The sequence below is a fragment of the Mobula hypostoma genome, unplaced genomic scaffold (assembly GCF_963921235.1).
Source record: "Mobula hypostoma unplaced genomic scaffold, sMobHyp1.1 scaffold_75, whole genome shotgun sequence".
Classification (NCBI taxonomy): Eukaryota; Metazoa; Chordata; class Chondrichthyes; order Myliobatiformes; family Myliobatidae; genus Mobula; species Mobula hypostoma.
Genome location: NW_026948208.1, coordinates 369,003 through 389,346, shown reverse-complemented (window position 1 = coordinate 389,346; position 20,344 = coordinate 369,003). Strand labels below are relative to the sequence as shown.

The 20,344-nt window shown below is 46.0% G+C and overlaps 1 protein-coding gene across 2 annotated transcripts in view; it reads left to right on the top strand.

Annotated features, from left to right (window-relative positions):
- Nucleotides 1-10,328: 10,328 nt before the first annotated feature.
- LOC134341833 (NACHT, LRR and PYD domains-containing protein 3-like) overlaps nt 10,329-20,344 on the top strand; it is a 33,383-nt gene continuing 23,367 nt past the window's right edge. For both annotated transcript variants that reach the window (XM_063039768.1, XM_063039769.1), the window contains exons 1-2: nt 10,329-10,469; nt 17,166-17,258. In XM_063039768.1, coding sequence (XP_062895838.1) covers nt 17,198-17,258 — 61 coding nt within the window. In that variant the 5' untranslated portion in view covers nt 10,329-10,469; nt 17,166-17,197. The remainder of the gene's footprint in view (nt 10,470-17,165; nt 17,259-20,344) is intronic.

Sequence of the window (20,344 nt, the reverse complement as noted above, 5' to 3'; positions counted from 1 at the left end):
ATCCTTGTGGGACATCACTAGTCACAATCCTCCAATCTGAATGTACTCCCTCCACCACCACCCTCCGCCTTCTGCAGGCAAGCCAATTCTGAATCCACCTGGCCAAACTTCCCTGGATCCCATGCCTTCTGACTTCCTGAATAAACCTACCTTGTGGAGCAGAGTGTGCTCTGATGTTACAGAGCACATCATTTGCTTCTCATTCTCTGTGTGAATCTGTCAGTCCCCAATATGTTCATTGTTGCTCTTCACAGAAAATCTCTGATCTCGCTGATAAGGGAGAGCGGGCGGACAGTTCTAAACTCCTCCTGAGCCTGGTGATGGAGAAAGACTCCTGCGCCCGGAGGGTGATGTGGGAAACCTTTGTTAAAATGTGGAATTGTGTCCCAAATTTGGAAAAAATACTTAAGGAAATACAGATATATGGTGAGATAACATCAGAGATTAATTTAAATTTGGATCGCAACACAGCACAGTTTACAATTTTACAAAAATGGTTTCCTCAATTTATTTAAATTCATCAGGTTGTGGTCCCTCCCATCGACCAATTCCCGCTCAACGTTTACTAGAGTTTCTCAGTGAGCTGAAAGGTAAGTGACCGTGCATTGAACATTGCAGAGTATAACACGGGGATAAGCCATTTGGCATATCATACTGTGCCGAACCAGCTGAGAAGTAAATCAAACGTACCCAAACTCTAACCTCTCCTTCCTACACCATGTCCATATGCGTCCATCTTCCTTACATCCATGTGCCTGTCTAAACTTCTCTTAGAAGTCACTAACAATACCTTTCCCAGCACAGACGTAAGGCTCACTGGTCTATAATTACCCGGACTATCCCTACTACCTTCTTTGAACAAGGGAACAACATTCGCCTCCCTCCAATCCTCCGGTACCATTCCCGTGGACAACGAGGACATAAAGATCCTAGCCAGAGGCTCAGCAATCTCTTCCCTCGCCTCGTGGAGCAGCCTGGGGAATATTCCGTCAGGCCCCAGGGACTTATCCGTCCTAATGTATTTTAACAACTCCAACACCTCCTCTCCCCTAATATCAACACATGCTCCAGAACATCAACCTCACTCATATTGTCCTCACCATCATCAAGTTCCCTCTCATTGGTGAATACCAAAGAGAAGTATTCACTGAGGAAACAACAGGAATTCTGCAGATGCTGGAAATTCAAGCAACACACATCAAAGTTGCTGGTGAACGCAGCAGGCCAAGCAGCATCTATAGGAAGAGGTGCAGTCGACGTTTCAGGCCGAGACCCTTCGTCAGGACTAACTGAAACATAGAAACATAGAAACATAGAAAATAGGTGCAGGAGTAGGCCATTCGGCCCTTCGAGCCTGCACCGCCATTTATTATGATCATGGCTGATCATCCAACTCAGAACCCAGCCTTCCCTCCATACCCCCTGACCCCTGTAGCCACAAGGGCCATATCTAACTTCCTTTTAAACATAGCTAATGAACTGGCCTCAACAGTTTGCTGTGGCAGAGAATTCCACAGATTCACCACTCTCTGTGTGAAGAAGTTTTTCCTAACCTCGGTCCTAAAAGGCTTCCCCTCTATCCTCAAACTGTGACCCCTCGTTCTAGACCTCCCCAACATCGGGAACAATCTTCCCGCATCTAGCCTGTCCAATCCCTTTAGGATCTTATACGTTTCAATCAGATCCCCCCTCAATCTTCTAAATTCCAACGAGTACAAGCCCAGTTCATCCAGTCTTTCTTCATATGAAAGACCTGCCATCCCAGGAATCAATCTGGTGAACCTTCTTTGTACTCCCTCTATGGCAAAGATGTCTTTCCTCAGATTAGGGGACCAAAACTGCACACAATACTCCAGGTGTGGTCTCACCAAGGCCTTGTACAACTGCAGTAGTACCTCCCTGCTCCTGTACTCGAATCCTCTCGCTATAAATGCCAGCATACCGTTCGCCTTTTTCACTGCCTGCTGTACTTGCATGCCCACTTTCAATGACTGGTGTATAATGACACCCAGGTCTCGTTGCACCTCCCCTTTTCCTAATCGGCCACCATTCAGATAATAATCTGTTTTCCTATTTTTGCCACCAAAGTGGATAACTTCACATTTATCACATTTATCCACATTAAATTGCATCTGCCATGAGTTTGCCCACTCACCCAACCTATCCAAGTCACCCTGCATCCTCTTAGCATCCTCCTCACTGCTAACACTGCCACCCAGCTTTGTGTCATCCGCAAACTTGGAGATGCTGCATTTAATTCCCTCATCCAAGTCATTAATATATATTGAAGGAAGAGTGAGTAAGGGATTTGAAAGTTGGAGGGAGAGGGGGACATCCAAAATGATAGGAGAAGACAGGAGGGGGAGGGATAGAGCCAAGAGCTGGACAGGTGATAGGCAAAAGGGGATACGAGAGGATCATGGGACAGGAGGTCCGGGAAGAAAGACAAGTGGGGGGGGGGACCCAGAGGATGGGCAAGAGGTATATTCAGAGTGACAGAGGGAGAAAAAAGAGAGTGAGAGAAAGAATGTGTGCATAAAAATAAGTAACAGATGTGGTACGAGTGGGAGGTGGGGCCTTAGTGGAAGTTAGAGAAGTCAATGTTCATGCCATCAGGTTGGAGGCTACCCATACGGAATATAAGGTGTTGTTCCTCCAACCTGAGTGTGGCTTCATCTTTACAGTAGAGGAGGCCGTGGATAGACATGTCAGAATGGGAATGGGATGTGGAATTAAAATGTGTGGCCACTGGGAGATCCTACTTTCTCTGGCGGACAGAGCGTAGATGTTCAGCAAAGCGGTCTCCCAGTCTGCGTCGGGTCTCGCCAATATATAGAAGGCCACATCGGTAGCACCGGACACAGTATATCACCCCAGTCGACTCACAGGTGAAGTGTTGCCTCACCTGGAAGGACTGTTTGGGGCCCTGAATGGTGGTAAGGGAGGAAGTGTAAGGGCATGTGTAGCACTTGTTCCGCTTACACGGATAAGTGCCAGGAGGAAGATCAGTAGGGAAGGATGGGGGGGACGAATGGACAAGGGAGTCGTGTAGGGAGCGATCCCTGCGGAATGCAGAGAGGGGGGGGGAGGGAAAGATGTGCTTAGTTGTGGGATCCCGTTGGAGGTGGCGGAAGTTACGGAGAATATTATGTTGGACCCGAAGGCTGGTGGGGTGATTCATTGAGGACGTCGCTCACTTCCACAGCCTCCAGGCACATCACCCCACCTTTATCTCTAATCGGTCCTACCTTCACTCCTGTCATCCTTTTTTTCTTCACATAACTGAAGAATGCCTTGGGGTTTTCCTTTACCTACTCGCCAAGGCCTTCTCATGCCCCCTTCTTGCTCTTCTCAGCCCCTTCTTAAGCTCCTTTCTTGCTTCCCTATATTCCTCAATAGACCCACCTGATCTTTGCTTCCTAAATCTCATGTATGCTGCCTTCTTCCACCTGAGTAGATTTTCCACCTCACTTGTCACCCATGGTTCCTTCACCCTACCATTCTTTATCTTCCTCACCGGGACAAATTTATCCCTTACATCCCGCCAGAGATCTCTAAACATCGACCACATGTCCATAGTGCATTTCCCTGCAAAAACATCATCCCAATTCACACCCGCAAGTTCTAGCCTTAGAGCCTTATAATTTGTCTTTCCCCAATTAAAAATTTTCCTGTCCTCTCTGATTCTATCCTTTTCCATGATAATTATAAAGGAGCGGTGGTCACTGTCCCCCAGATGCTCACGCACAGAGAGATCTGTGACCTGACCCGGTTCATTACCTAGTACCGGATCTAGTATGGCATTCCCCCTGGTCGGCCTGTCCACATACTGTGATAGGAATCCATCCTGGACACACTTAACAAATTCTGCCCCATCTAAACCCTTGGAACTAATCAGGTGCCAATCAATATTAGGGAAGTTAAAGTCACCCATGATAACAACCCTGTTACTTTTGCACCTTTCCAAAATCAGCCTCTCAATCTGCTCCTCTGTATCTCTGCTGTTACCACGGGGCCTATAGAATACCCCCAGTAGAGTAACTGCTCCGTCCCTGTTCCTGACTTCCACCCATATTGACTCAAAAGAGGATCCTGCTACGTTACCAACCCTTTCTGTAGCTGTAATAGTATCCCTGACCAGTAATGCCACCCCTCCTCCCCTTTTTCCGCCCTCTCTATCCCTTTTAAAGCACTGAAATCCAGGAATATTAAGAATCCATTCCTGCCCTGGTGCCAGCCAAGTCTCTGTAATGGCCACTACATCATAATTCCAAGCTCTCAGTTCATCACCTTTGTTCCTGTTGCTTCTTGCATTGAAGTACACACATTTCAGCCCTTCTACCTTACTGTCTTTACACCGTTTATTCTGCTTCTTTTTCCTCAAAGCCTCTCTGTATGATAGATCTGGCTTTACTCCACGAACGTCTTTCACTGCTCTATCGCTCTGGGTCCCATCCCCCTCGCAAATTAGTTTAAACACTCCCGAACCATGCTAGCAAACCTACCTGCAAGGATATTGCTCCCCCTGGAGTTCAGGTGCAACCCATCCAATCTGTACAGGTCCCTCCTTCCCCAGAAGAGATCCCAATGGTCCAAAAATCTAAAACCCTGCTCCCTGCACCAACTCCTCAGCCACGCATTCAACTGCCATCTCCTCCAATTCTTACCATCTCTGTCACGTAGCACTGGCAGAGTACAGGCAATGAGGGACATGAGGAATATAAGAAATGCAGCAATTTGGAGGGTTAAAATAAGGAATTATATTTCTCTACCAGACAAGATAAAAGAGAATGCCCCCGGTTTCTGCAGGTATGTTAAGATCAAATGACCAGTCAGGGACAAAATTGGTCTTCTTGAAAATCAGCGGTGTCATCCATGACTGGATCCGAAAAATCTTAAATAGATTTCAGAATCAGAATCAGGTTATTCTCACTGGCAGTTCAATGTGACATGAGTGAAGCCAAGCAGAGCTGCAGAACGGATGCTGTTAATGAGAGAGAGATAACGAGAGAGACAAAGGAAAGCCATTCAAAATGATAATAAGAGAGAAGAGAGAAGAGAGAGATAACGAGAGCGACACACATAATTCAGTATGTTGGCGTCTGCCACAGACAGTTTCCTCTGAACCTGAACTGTTCATTAACAATCCTGCTGAGACAATAGGAAGTGTGAAGTTTGATGGACAGTCATACCCCATCAGGGGGAGGATAAAATAGCGGGTTCGCTAAGGCACAGGACACACGCCACGAGACCCTGGAAAGAGCATTGTGCCCCACAAGTTGGTGGGAGTTTGGAGGACCGATCCACGGGAATCGGCCAGAGACTCACAGGGTATAAAGATACGACCGGTGGGGACCTGTTGTGTGTGTCCGCCCTTGCCTGGGTGCCGGGTTCACCATGGAAGAACGGTCGCATCCGGAACGGAGGGGTCACAGTCGGTGACCACAATGGGATCAGAAGGCATCGAAAGGTTTACCTGAAACCTCAACTGTATCTCTATCCTTGCGGTTAGTGTACTGTATTACTTATTTTAAATAAAACTTTATTAGTTTCGAGTAATCACAGACTCCAACGAGTGTTCCATTTTTGCTGGTTTGACAACCCAGTTACGGGGTACGTAACAAATGCAACACATAATATAGAAGAAAAAATAATAATAATAGTAATAATTTACCTGGATTGGGGAGCATGCCTTATGAGGATAGGTTGAGGGAACTCGGCCTTTTCTCCTTGGAGCGACGGAGGATGAGAGGTGAACTGATAGAGGTGTATAAGATGATGAGAGGCATTGATCGTGTGGATAGTTAGAGGCTTTTTCCCAGGGCCGAAATGGCTACCACGAGAGGTCATAGTTTTAAGGTGCTTGGAAGTAGATACAGAGGAGATGTCAGGGGTAAGTTTTTTACACAGAGAGTGGTGAATGCGTGGAATGGGCTGCCGGCGGCGGTGGTGGAGGCGGAAACGATAGGGTCTTTTCAGAGACTCCTGGATGGTTACATGGAGCTTAGAAAAATAGAGGGCTGTGGGTAAGCCTAGGTAGTTCTAAGGTAAGTACATGTTCGGCACAGCTTCGTGGGCCGAAGGGCCTGTATTGTGCTGTGGGATTTCTGTATTTCTATTTTTCTAATAAACAAATAAGTGAATCAATTACAGTATACGGATATTGAATAGATTAAAAATCTTGCAAAAACAGAAATAATATGTATTTAAAAAGTGAGGTCGTGTCCAAGCGTTCAATATCCATTGAGGAATTTGGCTGGCAGAGGGGAAGAAGCTGTTCCTGAATCGCTGATGTGTGCCTTCAGGCTTCTGTACCTCCTACTTCATAGTAATAGTGAGGAAAAGGCATGAACTGGTTGCTGGAGGTCCTTAATAATGGGCGCTGCCCTTCTGAGACACCGCTCCTTGAAGATGTCCTGGGTACTTTGCAGACTAGTGCCCAAGATGGAGCCGACTAAATTTTCAACTTCTTTTTCCCTCTGCAGCAGCCCAACACCCTACTCCCACTCCCATACCAGACAGTGATGCGCCCTGTCAGAATGCTCTCCACCGTACATCTAGGGAAGTTTTTGAGTGTATTTGTTGATATACCAAATCTCTTCAAACTCCGAAAGAAGTATAGCCACTCTCTTGTCTGCTTTATAAGTGTATCGATATGTTTGGACCAGGATAGGTCCTTAGAGATCTCGCACCCATCTGCATCTGCATCGTCACGGAAGGCTGTCAGAGCATGCAGAGCGATCTGGACTGTCTGAGAGAATGGCTGAACATGGCTCAGCGTGGCTATAGAGGCGTGGCTGATGGATGGTACGACTGGAAACTCAGCCGTCTGGGCTAATACTGCTTTGATAGAGATGAAATGTAGGAGAACTGTGTTAGTGATTAGGGGAAAATCATTGTAGCTCATAGGAAGTATGTATGACATAAAGGACGGAAACCCAGCCACGTCCTGTAGAGAAACATAGAAATACCGAAGGAGTGATCACAATGATGGGATAATACAACAGGACACACGGTCGGAATCAGCACGTAGAGGTGAACAAATGGAGGGAATTCAGAGTTCGGTATATGAAACCACTTTCTTACCGCTCGTTTCTAGCACTTTATTACTTCGCTAACAGCCACTGGATCCAGCGGTGAGAAATCCATGTTTCCAGACTCAGTCCATCTAGGGTCAGTATGAATTCTGCGCCACCCCCCCCCCACCAAAAAAAACCCGCAAGTTGGGATGACTCTCCTACCCGAACCCCGAATGGGTGAATATTGTGTAAATACTGATACCATGCAATTGTCTGTCGAGACGAAATGTGAAATCGTCCACTGCGTGCAATTATGAAGAAAGTATATTTACAAATGTCACCTTTATCAAACAGTTAGTAGGAAGAAGACAACAAAAACAGGCCCTTCAGAGTTAACCTCGTCCAAGTGTGCACACAAGTTGGAGCTCATCTTGAGGTTGTCTTTAACTCACGCGTGGACCCTCGGTCCACGTGAAAGCCCACATCACCTTCCGAATGTCACTCGAAATTCATTTCGAACAACCGGGCTCCCCCACGGGAGTATTGGTCCTTCATCCCTGAAGTCATTTATCTGCACAGGGCACCTTGTACAACAGGGACGGCACTCTGAGCCATCTGTATTTTCCCACACCCCGCCGAAAAAACCCCAACCCACACTAGAGTCCGTCACAATAACCACTCAGACCAGCATTCTCTAAGAACCGGCTCCTAATTCCACCATCCTGATCGGCTGACACAACGTTCCTAAGTTGAACAGCAGAGCCTCTTAACTTTAGCTCAAACCCAAACGGGCTGAAAGCAGAACAGCTCTCACAGAACGGCTAAAATGAAATACCTACAACAAAACAATAAAAATCTTAACTAGGTGTTACATATATGAATAACAATATGTGTAATACTTGGTGAAATTCCCCACGAAATATTGCCGGGACTGCCAAAGGGCCAACGATTTAGATTGAGTAAAATGCACTATCTGCCTCCAGGAACGCTCTGTGAATTAGGATGAAGATGTCACCGAATGTCAAATGATTGTACTCGATCACTTGTCAGGGAATGAGACTGTACAAGTGGCTGGTGTGTCAGTCTGTGGGGAAATCGTTCGGGATCAATGACCACCACTCTACTCTTTTACAGGGTGTTCGAGAGAAAAGATAGAACAGACATTCAAGCCAAAGATCAAAACTGCGCGAACAATAATGTCGGTGAAATAAGGAGAGCACTTGCATATGTTATATCAGTAAAGAACACCGAACAGGTATGAAGTTTTTGAAGAAGACGGCAGGTTTATGTTGGAGTAATGGGCCGTGTAGGCAAAGATAGGTAGGCTATTTTGGCAATGCTTTTTAAGGAATAATCAGGAAATTTAAGGAGAAATGTCCAGGTTTAGGCCACTGGGACCACACCAGCTTCAGCTGGATTATAAGGGTGATGACTGTCCATTAGTGTGGCGGAAGGTGGCAATGAGATATTCCTTGCAGTAAAGATAAAAGAAAACCTGAACAATTTTTTTTTGCAGTCTTGCGCAGAAGTCCTAGTCTGACCGGGGCGCTCAGTGTGAATGCTGCCCGTTCTGCATGTGTCCGCGGTATTTCACCAGGTTCTCCGTCACCGAGAAGCTAACTGATGGATGAGCATTTCCGTTGGACCGTGGGATTCATTATCGAAATGGGTGTGGCGGTGACCGGGGGGGGGCGGGGCGGAATGTGGCGGGAAGAAAAAACATAAAATGAAAAAGTAAACGGTACGGTGAGTTTAATAATTGGTAAGCAGTGGCGGTCGCCCACTTCGAAGAATCTGTTCCCGTGCTGTGTCTCTCTCGGACAAAACCCAGCCTCTTCTCCACGCTGCAATGTTAATCAATGACCGGCAGTTCTGTAGTGCCAATTTGGAAAACGCCACCACCTCCTTTGAGAAGAGCTTAGATATTTTGTTTATTAATAAATTGAATAATTGATTTGAATGGATATATGGCAGTTCTGTTGAACTGCTCTCTGAACTTGGACTGAGTCACCCCATAAATAAAAGTATTTGTGCAGCAACTTAACATCACCAGCATATCTCCGGAGTGTCCAAATATGTATTCGGATTCGTTGTAATATTTTTGATCCAGTCCGGCGATGGTGTAATACAGGAATTCGGCAACATTCACCGACCACAGGATGATGAAGCTGCCGGAGATGGTGAGAAGTAAAATCACAGACCTCCTCCTGCTCTCCATCTCCGGGTCACTGCGGTTCTCCGCCTTGCTCTGACCCCTCAGCCCCTTACGGACGCGACTAGTCACCAAAATGTGCCTGACCGTCAGAGCGTTGAACAACAGTAACAACGCAAATGGGAGTAATGGCGTTAGAACAGCGGAAAGGCATCCGACCCACCCGCGATCCGTATAGTAGCCCGGCTTTGGAATACAGTCCCAGAGTACATTGTCAATCACTTTCACAAGCTAGTATATAAAGAAATAGGGCACATTTTTAAGCCCGAACAGGACGCCGGTTGTTATCAGAACAACAACCGCAGTTTTACCGGTGCAATACTTTGCTTTCAGCCTCTGGCAACAGATGGCGACGAACCGTCGCCACAGCAAAGATATACTGCAGAAATGGAAATTAAATTGATGGAGGATTATCTAAGAAGTTAGAGAGTGTTTGCTTTAGAGATTCAACAGAATGAGTATTGGAGGACGATGAGGTCTCAGTGATCGTCTTCACACAAAACAGAGGCCGGCAGATGTGTGGAGACCGAAGGGATCGAGGAACTGTGGATCGGACAGAAACACATGGCTGAGATGGGACAGCAGCCGACATCTTGTTGATGGTTTTAGGGGCTGAATGGCCACCTCCTGCTGTTTCTCACTTGATGTTTCAGTGTTCCTGTCCTGTGAGGTTCCGGAGGAATGTGAATAGAAATTAGTGCTTATAAGCATAGAAGTGATTTCCATGAAACCTGCACAGTTCCTGTTCGGTTGGGAATTGTGTATCGGACCGGGATGGGAATCGAAACCGTAACTCGGAGAACCGGGAGGTGGGGCGATGGGGACGGGGAAGACAAAGAGGGAGAAATTAAAAATGTAGCTGGTGTAAAAAATCAAATAACGTGTAAAACGCAGCGGTGGGTCGGGCAGCGTGTGAGGGGGGAGGAACAGAGTCACCGGTTCAGATGGGAGACCCTCCACCCGTCACGTGATCCCGTTTCTCGCTCCCATTTCAAACGCAGATCTGCAGCATCTGCGGGGTTTTATTATCGAGGCCCCGCCCCCGCCTCAGCCCGCCGCTGCCGAGGCCCCGCCCCCGGTCCCGCTCTCACAGTCCCCGGATGGGCGGTGATTCCTTCCCGTTCTCTGTTGAAGCGGATGGTCGGCTGGGAGCCGGTGAACCGATCGCTGTCTGCGGGACAAATTGATCAAGTTCTCAGCGGTCACTGGGTGTGAACACGACCGACAATTTCCCATCGGTGAGTACTGATGTCGATCCCGGTGGTGGGTGGGTGCTGATGTTGGGCAGAGCGTCCCGTTAACTTCCTCGAACTGGCGGCCTCGTCCCGCTTCCTGGACACAACCTGTCGTGGTCGGTCCGGCTTATGGGACCGTCACACCGAACCGCCTGAGATGAGTCGCCGCTAAGCCCCGGTTGTTCTGGTCCCAGGAGCGGGATGAGGTGGTGAAGCCGAGACTGAACACATCCATTAAGATGTACCTGGGGAACTTTACCTCCATCACCCGGCCCGGTCTCAGATCCAAACTTCACCTGGATCGATGCCTGGGGTCGATAATTGTTTTACATATTTCCAGCACACTGGAATCGGCCGTTCGGCCTGGTGTGTTCTTGCAGACGCGCGGGTTCAACAGAGTAATCGGGACACTGATCCACGTGTATGAGTAGTTTCATTTATCCCCCGTTCAGACAGGACAGTGAGATCCAGATCTCTCACGTCCTCTCGGGGGACTGGGAAGTTTATTTCCATCTTCTTTCCATTGCAACGACTTGCCGAACTGCAGCCAGTGTTTCCCGATATATGAGCCTATTAATGCGGGAATTAAGTGTTGTTTCATTTATCTGGGTTTCTCGGAATTGTGTACACTCCCTCCAGAATTTCCAAAGGAGCAACCCAGGCTGTCTCATATTACCACACAATCAAAATGGGGAATCTTTATTTTGTTTTACATGTACAGAGGTACAGTGAAAATCGTGTCTTCGGTATTGACCGCACAGATCAATATGTTACAGCAGTACATAGAGACAAAATATACCAGAGTGTAACAACTCATTACAGTTACAGAGAAAGTGCAGTGTAGGTAGATATGTGGTGCAAGGTCACATCGATTTAGACTGTGAGGTCAGGAGTCCACTCGTCACGCCGGGGAACATTCAGTTCGCTTCTAACAGCAGAATGGACACCGTCCCTGAGCCTGGTGGTATGTTTTTGTTTTATTTTATCTTCACCCCTGTGGGGGTGGGGGTGAGAAGTGAGAATGTTCAGGGCTGTGGGGATCTTTCATTATGTTGGCTGCTTTACTGAGGCGGTGGGAAGTATAGACTGAATCAATGGAGGGGAGTTTGGTTTCTATGAGTTGCTCAGCTGTGCCCACGGTTCTCCGCTACTTCATTCAGTTAAAGAAACAGCAGTAGACAGTAGTTGTATTAAGATGTGCGGTATCGGGATGGGATACTTTCTCCGGAGCACTGATGAAGCTTGTAGCGTGGAAAAGGACATATACCGAACTTCTTATTTAAGTCAAGTCAAGTTTATTGTCATTTCGACCATAAGCTGCTGGGACAGTACACAGTAAAAACGAAACAACGTTTCTCCAGGGCTATTGTTTGTTCTGGCTTTGTTATATTGCAATCTGTTATCTAGTAGTGTGTACTATTATTTCAGTATCTGTGTATTACTGAACGACCATTGGAGAGTGCACTTGATTCCTTCTCCCACCGGGTTCCATCTGCTCATTCCCTGCCCATCTTGTTCAACCTCTGTCCAGTCTGAATCCCACCAACTGAATGATATATATCAATCCATGTTCAATCTCTGTCCAGTCTGTATCCCACCACATCAATGATATATATCAACCATCTTGTTCAATCTCCATCCAGCCTGTATCCCACCACATCAATGATATATATCAACCATCTTGTTCAATCTCTGTCCAGTCTGTATCCCACCACATCAATGATATATATCAACCCATTGTTCAATCTCTGTCCAGTCTGTATCCTACCACATCAATGATATATATCAACCATCTTGTTCAATCTCTGTCCAGCCTGTATCCCACCATCTCAATGATATATATCAACCATCTTGTTCAATCTCCGTCCAGTCTGTATCCCATCACCTCAATGATATATATCAACCATCTTGTTCAATCTCTGTCCAGCCTGCGTCCCAATGCCGCGATGATATATTTCAGCAAACTCTCCTCTAAATTGTGTCATCATTGTGATGTTTTGTTTTACATCTTTTCCAGGATTGGGTTTTTGATAGCTGGAGCTACCAGAGGTTTAATTGAATACAGCACGTGCCAGGGTAAAAACAGCCATTTCAGTTTTAGTTTCCCTGTTACAAAATGGCTGCAGTGTTAATCTTTGTAATAATGGAGCTCAGAGCATCTGATGTTGAGTTTGTTATTTCCTTTCTCGGTTATTTTCGGTGAGCCACTTCCTCTGTTTCCAGGGTAACAGCCCGTCAGAGCTGCAGCAAGTGTTGCACATTTTATCACTCTGTGGTCACCGCCTCTCAGCGTAGAGACAGTGGCCCCTGGAGCAAATGTAACAGAGTGACAGTGGGAGGAAAGGATGCTGTGAGCATTGACTGGATGGGATGTATTACACCAGGGTCAGAATGAACTCTGAAATAACGAACTGATTGGAGTGGGGTGGTATTTACATTTTAGCGTGTTGCTGGTATTTTGCAATCAGTTACCATCTGTGCATTAAAATGAAGAGGTGAGATAAAGCTACAGTTGCAGGGAATTTAAAGGAAGAAGACGAAAGTACTGGAAACGCCCAGCAGATCTGCAGCATCTTGAACAGTCCCAGTTTAGATATCGGGTCTTCCACCATTTCTCCTTTCACAGATGTAACCTGATGTACTGAGTTCCCATAATTTTCTACTTTATAACGTTACATCTTGTTCCTGCTACACTGAGGGGAAACATGGCAATATCCCACACAGCAATGACATTGTGACCAACGTGCTCAGTTTAGTTGCTGGAAACAGGCTGAAGTGTATCTGTATCCTCTGACAATCTACAGACCGGTGAACCAGCCTGACCACCAGCCCCGGCAGAGGGTCATTAGGTTCCAGTTCCATCTCAGTGTGTGAATCGGAAATGGCAGGAACATCATGGCAAATCACCGACACCAAAGCGGCTTTGTATTGGTTATAATATTGGGCTGGTGACTCTGGCTGTATACGGGCTTCAGTCCAGGTTGGTAATTCGACAGGTTGGAATTTCCTCAGTCTGCAGTGAAGCTGAAGTCTCCGGCGGTTAGACAGTGGTTATGGGGACATTGTCGTCTGCACCACCCAGTGGGACATCAAATCTGACAAGTATTCTGGAGATTTTTGAACAGCTAACTATGAGGATTGATGAAATAGGGCAGTGATGTTGTTCATCTGAACTTTGGAAAAGTCTGTAAGGAGATCCCGCATGGCAGCTGATCTGGAAGGATAGGTCCCGAGGGATTCATGGGGAGTTTGCAGGTGGATACACACCGGGATCGAGAACAAGAAGCAGAGGGTGATCACTGAAGAAGGATTTAGCCAATGGAGGCCTGTGACGAGTGGGATGTGCGTGTCAGTGTCGAGACCTCGTTAATTTTATTCATGATCGAGAACAAGAAGCAGAGGGTGATCACTGAAGAAGTTTTTAGCCAATGGAGGCCTGTGACGAGTGTGATGTGCGTGTCAGTGTCGAGACCTCGTTAATTTCTTATTCATGCCATTGATTTGTATATGAATGTACATGGCATGGATAGCAACTTTGGTACTAATTTCGGGAGTCTGGCTGATATTGCAACAGATTACAATAAATTTCAAAGACTTCTTGGTTAGTTATGGAAATGGTCTGAGAAATGGCCAATAGTTTTCAACTTGAACAAGTGAGAGTTGGTGCTTTTGGACAGTCAGACCAGGGTGGGACTGGTATAGTGAATGGGAGGGCATGGAGTGTTTTGGAACAGATTGAGAAACGGAAACAAACATCATTAATACACAACACAGACTATAATGCAGACAGAGAACAGATACATGGCTCCTACAGACAGGCTCAGCTCTGATACAGGGTCTTCCATCTGAAATATTAACATACTCTCTGTCTTGTTGAACAATTCTAGCAGTTTTGTTTTAATTATGTTAAAGATGTTTGGCCAACTTGCTGTTTCGTATGTATAGCGTATCTACATTGTGGTTAACAAGCTACGATGTAACATTCTGGTAATAGCCAGATAAATGTTCAAAGAAAACTTGACTGGGGTTTAGGTGATAATAATGATCTTAAAATCCTGCCGAAGAAAATATAGTGATTCTGGACAAGATGTCACGATGCTATGGGTGAGATTACATTGTTCAGCATGTCAGTGTTTCTCTATAGACTCAAATCATATATTGCCAGAGGTGTCAATGCCAGGCAATGTTATCCTGAAAGGAGACGGTGAGAATCAGGTGAGACTGAGAAATCTGTTTTATTCAGTGATGAGAGGAATAGATGTCCCATTTGTCAGCAGAAATGTTTCACCCCACACTGCTGTAACAGTTGTCCATTACTCTCCATAGCGCCACCAATGGTAGGAGGTCCAAAACAGTGGGCACTGTCTGCTCAACCTGCCTTGCCTCACCGTTCACACATCACTCCCAGTCCAGGACATGTGACTGGTTCCTAATACGGAATTCCCTGCACTATCGCGGTACTGTGCACAATCCATGTAGAGGGCGGCAATGGGGATTGCGAGACTGTGGGTGGTGGGCATAGGGGAATCAGGCCGTGTCAGGACTTCGGTGGACAGGCCCAAGATGTTTGGAAGTGTTTGCCTCAGTTTAAAAACCTCCAGGCCCGAGCCCGTTCCACACCGGAATCTGATGTCACTCTGCGTTCCCACATGTCTGATATCACGGTAGGTGCCCCACACCGGGATCTGACGTCCCAGTGGTACACTATTAGTCACCATCATCCATGCAGAATACGAACCATCTACAACCGCCCTTTGCCTTCTGTGGGCATGCCAATTTTAGATCCACAAAGCAATCTCTCCTTGGATCCCATACCTCATTATTTTCTGAATGAGCTTTCCATGGGGAACCTTAGCTAACCTCTTACTGAAATCTATATACAGTACTTCCACTGCTCTACCTTAATCAATGTGTTTTGTTACATCCTCAAAGAATTCAATCAGGTTCATAAGGCATGACCTGCCCTTAACAAAGCCATGCTGACTATCCCTGATCAGATTATGTCTCTCCAAATTCTCATAAACCTTGCCTCTCAGGATCATCTCCAAAACTTGCCGACCACTTAAGTAAGACTCACTGGTCTATAATTTCCTGAGTTATCTCTCCTTACTTTCTTGAACAAGAGAACAAAATTTGCAACTTTCCAATCTTCTGGTACTCCTCCCCAAATAATTAATGATGCGAGATCATCGTCCCTCGATTCCTACAGTAGCATGGAGCATATCTCTTTCAGTCCCAGCGACTTATCTAACTTAATACATTTCAAAAGATCCAGCATATGCTCTTTCTTAAAGTCCATACACTCATACGTTTCAGTCCGCTGTAGGTCATCCTCACAATTGCCAAGGTCCCTTTCACAGGTGGATACTGAAGCGAAATACTCAGTACCACAGAATACTTAAATGATCTCCAGGTTGAGAAATATCTGTTGAGAATGTAGCAGTGAAATTTAACCAAGCTAATTTGACATTGCTGGCGCCCCCTCCCCTCACTGATTTATTATACTTGTATGCGTGCCCTCAGCTCCAGTGATGATCGTTACAAATTCAGTGATACATATTTGATCCTTTATTAGCAATCAGCAAACATACAATTGTGAAGCGATGAAACTGAACTGTACCCAATTGTAAGCTCATCATATTTGACTGGATAATAACATAAGATATGACACCCGTCACTCCCCAGCTGTGTACTGCATGGAACAAGGTAGAAATATGTAACTGATTCCATTTCCGTTTACCACACCCCCACTGATGCGACTCGCAACCATAAAAAGCATCATAACTACACAACGCAGAATACAACGTAGATAGAGCACAGATACATGGCTTCTACACACAGGCTCAGCTCCGATACAGGATCCTCCACCTGAAATATTAACATGCTCTCTGTCTTGTTGAATAATTCCAGCATTTTATTTTATTTATATTAACAATTTCCCTAACTTGCTATTTTGGATGTGTGGCGTGTCGACATTGTGTTTAACAAGGTGTCATACACTAACTATCTGATAGTAGCCAGGTGATATGCTCAAAGAAATCTTAACTGTGATTTGGTGCTAATAATGGTCTTAAAGCCCTGCCGGACAAACTATAGAGATTCAGAACAAGATGTCACGATGCTATCGGTGAGATTGCATTATTCAGGATGTCAGAGTGTTTCTCTATCGATTCAAATCATGTATTGCCATTGGTGTCAATGCCAGGGGATGTTAATCTGAAAGAAGACGGTGAGAATCAGGTGTAACTGAGAAATCTGTCTAATCCAGTGACGAGAGAATAGAAGTCTCATCGTCAGCAGAAATGTTTCAGCCCACACTGCTGTGACAGTTGTCCACAGCGCCACCGGTGGTAGGAGGACCAAAGCAGTGGGCGCTGTCAGCTCAACCTGCCTTGCCATTCCATTGACACATCACACCTGGTCCAGGACACAAGATTGGTACTTGAAAGGAATACTTGCCCGCAATATTGCGAGTCGATGCCCTGAAGAATTCAGGGCAAGTGTACAATCCATGGAGAGAGTGGAAATGGGCATTGTCTGACTGTGGGTGGATGGGCGCAGGAGTATCAGGCCATGTCAAGTCTTCAGTGGACAGGCCGAAGATGTTTGGGAGTGTTTCCTCCGTTTAAAAACAAAACAGTGTTCTCCTTTAAATCCCAATTAATGTTTGACCCTGCTGTTATTTTGTTTTTGTTACAGAGCAGCAAAAGCGGGTCACACCTGTCCTCAAAATGGGTCAAGGTGTGAGCAGTGGAGGAGTTCCAGTGACGTCAACATCGGGAAAGGACACGGGTATGTTGCGAATTATTTTAATTTATAAATACTCTGCTGTTTCTGCGTCTGGGTTTAATTCAATATCGGCAATTCACCAAATATTTGTGAAAACTGAGCAGAGAGATGAGAGAGAGAGTTAACATCTCTGGGGAAAACACAGTTACACGTGGAAGGAGTACAATTACTCTCTGCTCCTGCTCCTCTAGAAGATTGTGATGCTCATTAAAATAGCGAGTTACTCCAGAACACACGACATTCTGCAGATGCTGAAAGTTTCGGGCAACGCAAAGACACAGAAAAGATTGGCAGAACTCACCAGGTCAGACAGCATCCATGGGGCGGAATGTTTTGGATCAGGACTACAAGGAATAGAAAGTACTGTAGAAATATATAGAATTTCTGTCCCCTCATTTCCAGTCCAATGAAGGGCCTTGGCCCGAAAGGTTGATTGTTTATTCTCCTGCCTAGACGCTGCCTGACATGCTGAAAACCTCCTGCATTGTGTGAGATATTCCAGAGATTTGCTGAGGAAGGGGTTGACGAGGCAGTCAGACAGTAACCCAGAGCAAAGCTGTGATGATGGGCAGAACCAGGAAAGAGATGGTGATGTTTTACTATATTCTCAGGAATAAGCAGCGTCCTTTCCAAACAGAGATGTATATTCCCGGGGAGAAGAAAGAGCAGCCGTCAACAGAGGGAACTATACCCCCTCCGTGCACGCACACACCACACCCCCATCCCCGATCGGCGCCCCACACAACCCCGGCCCGAGCACGTTCCACACCGGGATCTGATGTCACTCTGCTTTCCTACATGTCTGATACCACATGTGGGTACCCCACACCGGGATCTGACGTCCCTTTGCGCTCCTCATGCCTGGTGTCACGTGTGAGTTCCCCACACCGGGATATGACGTCATGTGTGCACTTCCCTACGTCACACTGGTGCCGAGACGGTTGAGTTTTACGGGCTAAGGTAACAATTACCTGACCCACCCACCCCACCCAACAGTCAGCAGAGGAGTTACACTCTTCCCATTGGTGAGAAGCCCTGTCTATCATTGGTTACACCCAATAGCGGAGAGGGCATTAACCCCGCTGACCACATCACACGCTCCAACAACGAACTCCCCGTCAAAGCAGAACAAACCCCAAAGTAATTGTCCCGCTTTTTGAATTCTTTCTATTTCCCTCAGAGGGAAGTTCCCAGCAGAAGGAGGAGGGAGAGGGAATTAACTGGGAGGATAAATATGGTGTGATGGGTTGGATAGGATGGCGTCTGAGAGGTTGTTTGTCCCGGTGGTGGATCAAGGAGCAGGATGGGTGAAGGAGCCCATTGACAGTGGGGAAGGGACATGAGGATCTCGTCTATAGAAATCTCTGAGCCCACGGTGGTGGCGAGCAGAGATATTCAACACTTTGGTGGGCAAACACTGGTAGACCGTATTTTCATATTGTTCCATTACCTATCTAGGAGACACTTAAAAGACCCCATTGTATCGCCTCTACCACCGTCGCTGCTAACGCATTCCACGCACTCACCACTCTCTGTGTGGAAAACTTACCCGTGACATCGCCCTTGTATCTCCTTCCAAGCATCATAATACCATGTTCGCTCTTGTTGGTCATTTCAGCCCTGGGAAAAAGCCTCTGGCTATCGACACAACCAATGCAACGAATGCCTCTCATCTTGTACACCTCTGTCAGGTCACCTCTCATCCTCCATTGTTTCAAGGAGAAAAGGCCAAGTTCATTCAGCCTATTCTCATCAGGCGTGCTCCCCAATCCAGACAACATACTTGTGAATCTCCACTGTGCTCTCTCTACAGCATCCATATCGTTTCCTGTAGTGAGGTGACCAGAACTGAACACAGTACTCCCAAGTGGCGTCTAATCAAGGTCTATATAGCTGTAACATTACCTCCACTCTTGAACTGAATCCGATGGTTGATGAATGCAAACACACCATATGCTTTCTTAACAACACTGTCAACGTGTGCAGCAGCTTTGAGTGTTCTAACGACACAGAACCCAACATCTCTCTGATTCTACACATTGCCAAGAGTCTTACCATTAATATTATATTGTCTTCAAATTTGTCCTACTGAAATGAAACATTTCACACTTATCAGTATTGATAATATCAGGATATTTGTAAAAATCACAAATAGAAGGGGTCCCAGAACAAATCCCAACGGTAAACTGTTAGTCACCATCATCCATGCAGAATGCAAACCATCTACAACTGCTCTTTGCCTTCTGTGGGCATGACAATTCTAGATCCACAAAGCAATGTCTCCTTGGATCCCATACCTCATTATTTTCTGAATGAGCTTTCCATGGGGAGCCTTAGCTAACCACTTACTGAAATCCACATACAGTACTTCCACTGCTCTACCTTCATCAATGTGCTTTGTTTCATCTTCAAATAATTCAATCACGTTCATACTACATGGCTTGCCCTCGGCAAAGCCATGCTAACTATCCCTAAACAGATTATGTCTCGCCTAATTTTCATAAACCCTGCCTCTCAGGATCGTCTCCAAAATTTGCCCACAACTGAAGTAAGGCTCACTTTGTCTTGTCTTATGGTCTATAATTTCCTGAGTTATCTCTAGTTCCTTTCTTGAACAAGAAAGCAACATTTGCAACTTTCCAAATCCTCTGGTACTTCTCCCCACCTAATCGATGATGCGAGATCATCGTCAGACGCCTCGCGATCTCCTCCCTTGATTCCTACAGTAGCATGGGGAATGTCTTGTTCAGTTCCGGCGACTTATCTAACTTAATACCTCTCAAAAGATCAAGCACCTGCTCTTTCTTAAAGTCCATACATACAAGCGTTTCAGTCCACTGTAGGTCATCCCCACAATTCCCAAGGTCCTTTTCACTGGTGAATACTGAAGTGAAATGCTCAGTATCTCAGAATATTTAAATGATCGGCAGGTTGAGAAACATCTGCTGAGATCCACTGATTTGTTATACTTGCATGATGTGCCCTCAGCTCTAACAATGATTGTTACAAAAGTTGGTGATATGTATTCGATCATTTATTAGAAATCAGCAAACATACTATCGTGAAGTGTTAAAACTGAACTGTACCCA